This window comes from Empidonax traillii, unplaced genomic scaffold (assembly GCF_003031625.1).
Source record: "Empidonax traillii isolate 1590-97213 ecotype Southwest subspecies unplaced genomic scaffold, ASM303162v1 scaffold84:size2688230, whole genome shotgun sequence".
In the NCBI taxonomy this organism is placed as follows: Eukaryota; Metazoa; Chordata; class Aves; order Passeriformes; family Tyrannidae; genus Empidonax; species Empidonax traillii.
Genome location: NW_020955277.1, coordinates 1,674,881 through 1,685,582, shown reverse-complemented (window position 1 = coordinate 1,685,582; position 10,702 = coordinate 1,674,881). Strand labels below are relative to the sequence as shown.

The 10,702-nt window shown below is 42.4% G+C and overlaps 1 protein-coding gene across 1 annotated transcript in view; it reads right to left on the bottom strand.

Annotated features, from left to right (window-relative positions):
* Positions 1 to 6,177: 6,177 nt before the first annotated feature.
* The window catches only part of AKR1D1 (aldo-keto reductase family 1 member D1), a 35,279-nt gene continuing 30,754 nt past the window's right edge, over positions 6,178 to 10,702 (bottom strand). The window contains exons 8-9 of the mRNA XM_027881164.1: positions 9,982 to 10,064; positions 6,178 to 6,339 (exon numbers count right to left, since the gene is read on the bottom strand). Of these exons, the coding sequence (XP_027736965.1) occupies positions 6,297 to 6,339; positions 9,982 to 10,064 (126 nt within the window). The 3' untranslated portion in view covers positions 6,178 to 6,296. The remainder of the gene's footprint in view (positions 6,340 to 9,981; positions 10,065 to 10,702) is intronic.

The window sequence follows — 10,702 nt, the reverse complement described above, 5'->3', positions numbered from 1 at the left end:
TACTTCCCCTTTTCACCCCAATGAGTTTCTTATGCAAAGTTGATAAGTTCAGTGGGGTGGATGGAGCCAGATGCCTTCTAGAAGACTGTATTGCTTAGTAACTGGATAAAGTGAGACATGCAGGTTTAAACACCATAAACATTTGAACCTGACTTGTTGCATCACTTGTTGGTGCTCTTACTGCTGAGAAAAGGGAGCTATAGTGTCCCCCACCCTCCAACCATGCTCTCTGAGAGTGCTTTTATCGCCTCAAACTCTTGATACCCGATGACCAGTTCTGGGAACACAGGAGCTTGAGCCAGGAGAGATGAAGATTGCCAAGAAACTTCATGACTGCTAGTGTGCTCTGAACGCCACAAATAGAAAAAAATTGGTAGAAATCCTAAATCATGTAGTTATTTCTAATGTCACTTCCTACATTCCTGCTTTGTTGTTTCTTCTACTCTATATTGGGAGGACTGTACCTCACACAGGACCAGAGAGGTAGCACTGGCTTGTTAAACCTGGGTGTGGATTTCTGATTCACAATTAAGAAGAACCCTTTTGAATGTTGGAGATTTCACTTTGAAGTTCAAGTACAGATCAATACAGTCAATGAAATGTAAAGGTGATCTCCTTATCATCCTGTAGAAAAGCTATGCAGGACTGTAGTCCCACCACTGAGGAAAAACAGGGATTAACTGTGCAAAATATGCTGCCAAATAACTGATTTGGGCTATTCTGGACTGTCTGTGTCCACCAATGCTGAACATGTGAGATGGTTGGGGTCACCTTCCTGGGAAACCTCCCTATTTCATGCGTGGGTGGCTCTGGGTGTCACCCTGTAGGTGGAAGATGACCCACAGTGGCATGAGGAGCAAGTAGTTTTCCTAAGAGGTACAAAAGTCTCTTGGCAACCTTTCCCCAGTGTCTGTCCTGGCTTGGGAGATCAACATTGACCAGGCTAACTGGGGGAACAGAATACTTGGGATCAGTTTCTTTGCACTGAGGGCATGTGGCCTGTGTTTTGTTCATCTGTACCTTGTGTCTGCAGAGTCAGGGCTGATTTGTATGTTTTGAAGGGTTAGCAGGATCCTTCCTAGACTCCTCAGCACTCCACACTTGCATGGACTTTTCCTTGTCATGAGTGAGGTTGCTCTGAGACATGTTCTAGGTCATTATGAGCTCTCATTTAGCCTTTAATTGAATGTACATTTGTCCTGATGCAGGATTTTGCCTTTGCTATGTTCAATGACCTTGGGCTGCTCTGAGACCTCCATCCCTGTAGCTCTGCAGTGCACAGAGCAAAAACTGAGCAGCTTTATTCAGTGGTGCCACTCTGTGTCCATGTGTAAGTGTTTATACACACATGCATCATCTTTTTTTGCAGCCCCTTCTCTCCCTCCTCTTTTTCCATTTGGTTCTGCTTTGCATTTCATTTGCAATGTGTTGCCCTGTTGTGAGGATTGCTCATGCATGTTGAGTTAGGGTTCCCTGAGGAGTCTGACCGGCATTGGAAAATTAATTTTTTTGCTTTTTGCACTCTCAAAGCTCTTTCTTATAAGCTAGGGGTTTTGCTCCGGGGTAGTAGGAGGGAAGAGCTGAAATATGGCACTGCTGAGAATCAATTAATGTAGAAACTGCACTAGTTCCTGACTGTGTGCTGATTGCTCCACCCCCAAAGGCAAATGTGTTTGCAGTTTAGGTCACAAGTGAAATAAGCATGTTCAATCTCATTCTAACATGTCACTCTCTTACAGACTTTCTTCTCCACTTCAGTGCTTACCTCTAGATTTGTGAGTTTTGTCTTGTTGAGAGCTGGGCAAAATATGTTCTGAAACAGCAGATCCCTCCCTTCCCCTCCCCAAGGAAAATAAGGAAATTGTTTTGCAAATACCAAACCAATTTATTTCAAAGTGTTTCAGTTTGGTAGATGGCAACAAGGAGACTGACAATACTGACAATAGAAAGGTGGTATCTCACCTTAAATCTACAAATTTGACTTACTTCTACACAAGAGATCTGAGTTTGTCCTCACTGCTCACTGTAGAGATCTGAGAAATGTCTTCTGTATCCCAGGCATATGATTTATTTTCATGTTAGAGTCCCTACAACACTGGCTTTGCTTCCACACTTAAATGATTCACACTCTAAACTGAAGAACTGAACTGAACTGAACTCTGTTTCTGATGATGAGATGATCTTAATTAGTTAAGGAAAGTAGCAGCCTCTCTGCTGCACATCCCAAGGATACAGTAATGGTTAAATATCCTGCCAGTCTAGAAGTAGCTTTCAGACTTGGTTGGATTCAAGAAAGGAATGAAGCAAAGAAGCCTCATCAGGTGAGGACCCTGCTGTATGTAACCACAGGCACTGCCTTTTGTGGCCACCTATCCTCTCCAAATGTTTGCAAAACATTCTGACTCACTTTCTGTCCCCAGTTATCATTACACTTTGACCGGCAGAAAAGATCTCATTTTTACTGCAAAACACACAGCTCTTTGGCATCCAGGCCTTAATGGCAGGTAAGGGATGAAAACTATAGGAGGCACTGTCTTCCTTTCCCCTGTGTCCAGTTTTGTCTACCCAAGATTGCATCCTAATTCTAGCTGATGGCTTGATATGGCCGCTCGCCCTTTCCTCCGCGGGACACATTATACACTCTTGTAAAACCTCTCGGGGAGCTTTGTGGTACAAAAATATGTGACATAAATCCAAAGGGCATTCTTTAATGTGAGGCTGTAAAATGTACACAGTGCCCATCCCACTTCGCCTCTTCCTGTTTTCCTTAGTCCTCTTGTGGGCACCTGGACGGTATTAGGAAAAATTGAATGCATGTCCCTTCTGAGACAGGGTCCTATTCCAGATACTTAGTCTTGTGGAAGATGAAGCTCTGCCTCCCTGTGGGGAAACAAATCCAGCTAACCACAGAGTGCAGGGTGGGGATGTCAGCCTACACACGATAACTGTGGCGGTGCTTCCTTATTGCTTCACCCACTAAACTCGTGCCCAAAGAAGGGCCTGGGTGCTGCTGCTCCAAAGCACTGTGCTCTGCCCTGAGCTTGTGTAACAACAGGGAATGCCAGGTAAGCCCATGCTCTAGCAAACAGCTGTGGCAACTGCTTTGCTGCTGTGGATGTGTGCGGGTCACCTGGTTTTCTGACTAGACCAGAGCAGCTGCTGGGCTGCTAAAACAATCTAAAACACTGCACCACTTCTAGTGCTCTTTGCTGAAAAGTCACTTGTGCATGGTTGAAGCAAACATCTTTGACCTGGATTTCACTTCATTTTGCAGCTATAGGAAGAGTCACAAATGATGGGTTACTTAATGTAAAAATGAGTAAGTTTTCCCAGTACCCAGCTGTTCTTGAGTCTACTGTCGTGTGTGAGTGCTGTCAGGGCAGGAGGTGCTGAGCCCTCTGTCCGTGCCTGACCCTTCCAGCTGGAGCAGGGTTCTATGCAGCCATTCCAAGTGACGTGTTTCACACCAGGCAGCGAGTCCAGTAGGACTCTGAAATGTGCTAGATGGAAGCAGATTCTACATGGGGCCACGGTCTGGGGTTTCTCTCTCTCTTTGTACAGCTGCTAGCGGAATGGGTTTCCCAAGTTCCCATCTGCAGGCCTGTTTATTTCCCCTATCTAAACCTTTTGTTGGTAGGGCAAGTTGGAGAACAATGGGGAGAAATGGCTTGAAACTGAGCAAAGCTGGGGGGGAAAGTAGGCTATATGTCAGTAGCAGTTTCATAACTGATGGGAGCAGTTGCCCCTGGGAAGACTCTGAATCTTTTTTCATCAGATACAAATGAGGCAATGCAAAGGAGGAGGAGAAAGATTCTATTAAAATTAGACGGGGGAGGAATTTGATGGTATGACCTGGGCTGGAATAACTCTTACAATTTGTGCTGCCTTGTTTAATCAGTATAGACTGAAGATTTGATTATATGATATTTCCTGTTAGAGAGGTTTCAGTATATCTTCTCCCTTACTCATACTTACAAGGTCACCTGATTTATTAGAATCACCAATGCTGCCTAACCTCTGGGAGAGGGATGTCTGGAAAGAGCAGTGAGCTGTGAAGGGGCTGGTGTAAGCATTTAAGCTGAGCATTAGTTGACATTTGCAGTTGTGGACAGCAAGAGCTTTGCCAAACCTTGCCTGAACGTGGACTGTGACTGGAGACTTGCACCTGGTCAAGTTACAGTGCAAAAATTTGTACAGTGCTACTGTTAAGCAGCTGAGCCCTGTGAGCTCTATTTACGGCTTGTGCTTATGGAGCAACTGGAATAACACGTTGGGTATGGTGGTAACTCCTCCTCTCTGGCACTTGAATTTAGGCTTGGATTTTGTTCAGACTTTTGACCAGGACCTCAGCTGTTCACAAAGGGGCAAAACAGGGATTTTGACAGTGGTTCTGAGCCCCTCTGGGAGCAGAGTTCCACCTGACCTTAGGATTATCCTTAGATCCACACCAGCAGATTTCTAATGAGTCTTCTTCCTCTTCAGCTATATCTCCCCCACTTCTTTTATATTTCCCCCTCTGGTCTAAGTGGGTAATGGAATAAAAGGAGAATTGTCCTTGGGTAACCTCCAGCAACAAAAATGTTCCTTTGTTGGCATAGCTTTATGAATGGATTTGCAAATGCTATGTGAAGGCCACCCCTGTTGAAGGAGCCGAACTTCTCTAGTGGTGCCCCCTGAGCTCATCCAGGGATGCATTTGCACTAGATCCATTTGGGAGCCTTTTCTGTTTCTCCTGTGAAATGGTCATCCCTGTCCCTCTTTGTCTCGGTTCTGAGGAGCACACCATGACCAAACAGAAGTGTCTCCATGAACTGTACACTCTGGCATTTTCCTATTCCAGTCACTCCAGGGATAATAAATAGCAATGGTAATAAATAAAAACAGATGCTATAGAATGAAGTTTATGTATGACACATTTTCCAATGGCAGTACTCACGTTCTAGTACATGAAGTACTCTCTCTCTGTGTATGGTTTAGTTTCTACTCCAATATCTCTTCAATGTACCCCTTCTACGGCAAGAAACTGGGGTGCTTGGACACAGGAGGGAGGGAAAGCAGCCTTCTGGAGATATGGGTATAGGCTGATGCCCCTATAGGCTGCAAAACTTACTGAGCAAACAAGTGGTCTAAAAAAAAAATCATGCTCAAGGAGTCAGTCTTGCTTACTCTGGTGTCCATCATTCTGCCTCCATGTTTCAGAGAGCTGAGGACAGATTGAAGGAAATGTCGAAGTTTCAGCTTAGCTGTTTCTGTCTGATTTGTACCCTTTCTTGGACCTGCCAGTGTTTTGCTGTCTCCAAGTATGGTAAATGTTATCTAATAAATACAATTTTCTCTTTCTTTGAAAATTTAGCTTCTTGATTCAGTATTGTCTTGGTCAGGATTTTATACAAAAGTCTATGTGAATTTTGAAGTAAACAGAAATTTTTTTGAGTTAATATCAATTTGTGCAGCAGGGAAGAATTTTAAGGGATTTTTAATCTTGAGATGAGGATCTCACTAGTGCTAGCAGCTCCAGGTTGCACATGTGATGCTGTGCAATATCATCCTTGAATAGCAAGTACAGTGTAGCACAAGCGTCATACGCCTATCCTGTGTTTCACTGAGGCCCTCATCTGATGGGGGTGTGTGTGTGTGTGTGAATGTGAACATGCTTATAATGCTTTATTTACATGTGGAGCCAGCTGGGGTGTTCCTATGGAATGGAGCTCGTATATGTAGCTGAAGAATACTCTGGTTAGAGTGAAATGGGCTTCACTGCATGAAGCAGTGTACACGCCTATCTAATATCAATAAGTGTATGTTCATATATATCAAATTCAGTTAGTTGCTCACTCTAGACTTTCTCTTACTTTAGCTGTAAAAGAAAATGATGCTGTGTTGGACCAGGTTACCCCACTGTGATCTGTTCCAACATTATCCATTATCTGATTCTGATTCTCCTTCAAACCAACTGAAATGAAATGTCTTGTTTCAAACTGAGTGAAGAATGTACTGTTCAGTGAAAATTATTTGGCTTGAACTAATTAGCCTGTTTTTGAGAAATCTTCAGTTTTACCAGCTGTCAGTTTTGAAGCTTCAGTGTTCAGAGTTAAAGCCTCCTAAGCCAAAACCAGAAATTCAGTAGATTAAATAGATTTGGTCTTCACTAGCAATAAGACACTGACAAGACAAGAATTAGTAAATGTCATGTATTTAATGCTCAGTTGAATAGTCTCACATGAAGTCAAAGCACCAAAAGTTGAATCTCTCTCAGCGAAGCCTTACAGCACTGTCTGTCCAGACCCACCTTGTTTTCAGTATTCATCACTGAAGGGATACTCCGGATGGTCACGCCACCTGTGGACAGGTCAGATTGAACAAGTGAGCTCCTTGGGTGAAGCAGGATATCACATTACTGATGCAGTTATCCCGTGCCTAACAAACCTCTTCCTTGCAATCAATATGTCACCTTCATGGAACGCTTTTCTGCTTATTCAGAAGCTGTTTGCTCTGGGTAATCATCCCTGCAGAGTTGGAAGCAAACCTCTGCATTTAAGGGGGTGACAGTGAAGTCCCATTTTTTGGGCCTACCTTAGGGAGAGGTGGGGGAGAAAAAAACAAGAGTTTGGATGTCAGGTATTGTCATTATTTAACTCAGGTTAGTAAAGTGTTTTAGGAAAGGGGGGCGGCTTCACTATGGGTGCATTTTGGAAGGCGAAGACTTCTTTGTTCAGATGTCTAGAAAGACCCCTAAAAATAAGGGGTAAGTGTGTAAGCGTGAAGCAGAGGTCAAAACATCAGACTGTACTACTTTGTCTTATGCCCTTAGAGCTGAACAGGTCTGGGTCTGGATGGTGCTTGACAAGAGACCAAGTGCCTGCCATATACAGGCTAGGCCTGGCTGTCCTCTACCTCAGCCTACATGTAGATTCTCTGCCAGTTTATTAGCATCAGTGACAGGGAATTTACAAAGAAGTTTTGGGGTGACCCAGTTCAGGAGACAAAGGGATGTTCATGGCTGCATACAACCAAATGTAGAGACATTTTAGGCTTCACTTTAGAAACTGTATGCTCAGGGAAGATACACAATCCAAGATATTATCAGAGGCAAGAAGAAAATTCTCAGGGTCAAATTCCGGTGAGAAAATAACACCGTGCTTGCCTGTTACTGGCAGACTTGAGAGAGGTAGTTGTTTTCTGTTGTGGGTTTTCTTATTTGTTCGAGAAGATGATGCTAAATCACAAGCCCTGGCTTGCCAAACACTTTCCATTAGCAAAATGAAAAATTTCTGAAGAGCATTCTCAGGTGTATCATGGCAGCCTTGCCTTGCCTTACAGCAGAGCACAACAAATACTGGCATTTATCCCAGCTGTGAATTGCTCCAGTCTGGTAAGGATACATTTCACAATATTGAAGATAACTAATTGGAAGGCATCAAACATTTTGAATTGGTTGTGTCAAAACATTTCATTCCAATATTCAGCCAAGCTCAAGTGTTTACACATTAACAGATTGACTTGGTTGAAAACAAAACAAAACAAAAAACCCAAGCCACTTTGTCTTGTTTGACTTCAGTATAATTTGATGATGTCTGAGTTGCCAGTGTCATAATCTCTACTTTCCATCTATGGAGCATGCTTGCTAATCAGATCCCACATATTCAATAGCCTGAATCCTTAAAGTGAAAATGATTCACTTGGAGGACTCAGTGCAGCTTGGAATAACTGGTAAGGAAGAACAACCGTAACAGAGAATTGGGAGCACAAGATAAATCAAGCAGATATATTAATGTAAAACTTGCCCTGCACTATACTTGTAGATTTCTCCAAGAGGAGAAGAAACAATTTCAGATTAAGATTTCCCAAAGTACTCATATTTTTACAAAACCTCAATTTTCTTCTCAGATACTTAACTTGCCAACTCATTCCACTGATTGCAATATCCTGTTTGTATGGGCTCACTCATGCCATCAGAACAACAGATTGGCACACGGCACCAATATGATATTTGATAATTGGAAGAGCCAGAGAAAAGCTGGATTTTTCCATTCCTGCTGGCATTTGCATCACAGCAGCCAAAGGTTTGGCACAAAGTTGACGAACCAAAAGTCTTTCTGTAACATGGTTTGACTTTTTCAGATACATATTGCTGGATGAAATCACAAACATCTTTAGACTGGTAACTTATCTGTTGCAATGTCAATTCCAGACACTTCAGTGTGAGAACACACAGTAGGCGCATATATGCATATTTATGTGTGTGTGTGTGTATATATATATGCTCCTTACATGGCAACATCCCTTTTCTGATAAGGTTTTTTCATAGAGGAGATCAAACTGTATTGTAGTATTTTCCCCAAACGTGGCACTTCTGTGAAAACTACAGCTGCCAATGCCCATCCTGTTTTCCTTATCCTCAGTGGCCTACTGTGACCAAATTTAGTCTAATAAAGAAAAGCACTTAGTTTAGTAGTTTTTTTGATTGTTGGCTTAGAATTGTTGGCTTCTGTGGGCATTTCCTAGAAAAGACTTTTGCATTTGCACCAAGGTTACATTTAGTGTATATAAGTACTAAAAGTTTAAATGATATTATAACTCAATTTAGCTATGTAAAAGCAAACTATTTGGAATACCAAAAAAACACATAAGAAACTCCTAGGCCATTTGTGAGGAGCCTTCTGGAACTGAGTGCTGCTAATTGATGGAAGGCTATTTTAAGTTTTAAGAAATTAAAGCTTCAGAGCCCATGAGCTTAAACATGAAAGATGAACTCCATTACGATGCTTTTAACTTAGTGCATATTTTCTATCAGTTATGCAGCACAGTAAGTGCTTTACTTGTTTCTTTGCAATAATTCCTCCTATCTTTTGAGCTACAGTCAACATTTTAGAGTGCTATCAATGCTGTTATCCTACTTTTCATTATTTTTAATGCTTGAGCATGCTACAGTCTGGCAGGACGCAAATAATCCAAGGAAACAAGAGAAATGCATGGAAATGAATCTCTCGCATTTGGCTACATACTGAATGTCCTGAAAAGGGGAAAACAAGTTTGGCCATCAACTGTAGGTGCTCTTGAGCTGAAGGAAAAACAAACTGCCTCATCCTCTGGAAGAGGGGATGCTGGATCAGTCTGAGCCTTCTGGGATAATGCAGCCTTCAGGTGAAGCAAAACTACCTTGGATGGTAAGCTTTAGATGATAAGCAGCAAGAGATCAAGCCTTGCTTGTTCTCAGAGGAGATGATTAGAAACGGTTTAGCAGTCAAATGAGCTGTTTGTTTTTCTGCTTTCCTTAGAAGAAGGTACAACTCCCCATGACAACAAGGGCGGTAGATTGCTGTAGAAGACAGTATCAGAGGAGAGGACAAAACAAAATTTCTGACCACTTCTGGTCACCCAGATCATCTTTTACAACAAAGTGAGAAGGAGCAGAGCTCTCCCTGAATTAGCCCTGTTGTGTGAGCAGTGATCTTGATTCTTAGCCTCCCCTGGGGTAATTTAGGACATGTTGCCTCTTGAAACACTAAGTCTACAATCCATAAGGCCTTGTACTTGAGCAGCAAAGTGGCTTGCAGAACACTGGAAGTGAGGGTGAGACATGGTGGGGAAAGACAAGGAAGTGCTCCTATTTGAATTTCAGCTTGGAGGTCCACACTGCTAGACAGGGATGATGCTATACCTTATCACTGCCTGAGATTGTCATTACCACATATAGCAGAAAGAGTTAAAGGAAATGGAGTAGAGTGGAATAGCCAGATTCAGTCACTTTCTACTAGGTGGGCTTTTGGCACATGAGCTGTAAGCAAGTATTTTATACTTCTTTTTGCAATGGGTCCAGGAGAATATTCAGGCTGCATTAAAAATCTCCCATACTTAAGCCTTACCTTTAAAATAAAGTCATTTATACAAAAGTTAAAATTAAAAGGAAGTTGTTTTTTTTTTAATCCTCTGAAAAAACAGGAATATTCTGTGAGGATCTAGAATTCCTCCTGTACTTACATTAACAGTTCCACATAACGAACGTTTTTGTTCAGGGCTTCAATTTCTTTCATCTCTTTCTCAGTGAGGGAGAAGTCAAAGATCTAATGGAAGGAGAAGTTAGGAATGAGTTCACATTTCTTGTCATAATCAACCTTCACATGTTCCAGATTTCAGAAGTACAATCCGTCCTTCTCCCCACATCTCTCCCACAAATCCACGCATTGGTTGCATTTATAGTAAAGTCTCGAGGACATGAATAAGCCCAGTCACATTTGCCTACACTCTTTTGCAAGAAGGGAAAGGTAGTCTGGCAATGCTGAGCCACCAGCTTTGAAAGCAATATGTTGCCAGGGAAAGTAGGGAGTAGTGTGGGTACTGAGTGCTGCAAGAGACATAGGGAAAAATTCTTCATCTTTTTTGGGTATGTAGGGTTGTGAACCTTTCTGCCACACTTGCATGCAGCAACCCTTCCCTAACAAAGCTGTCTCATACCTGAAGACTGGTCAGAACAATCAGTCATTCCTGAGTTCCTGTGACCTTGGGCTACTGACCTACTGAATTACTTCACCTTGCTTGTGCTGCTCATTGCAGCAACTGATGCTTTGGGCCACATCAGCAGCTGGAGTTTTAGGTACTCCAGAGAGTTAAAAGACACCAAAATTTCCTCTCTGCTTTGCTCTATTATTGTCATATCATGTTACCTTTAGGTGAAGGGGAAAAAAAGCATCAAATGTGGCAA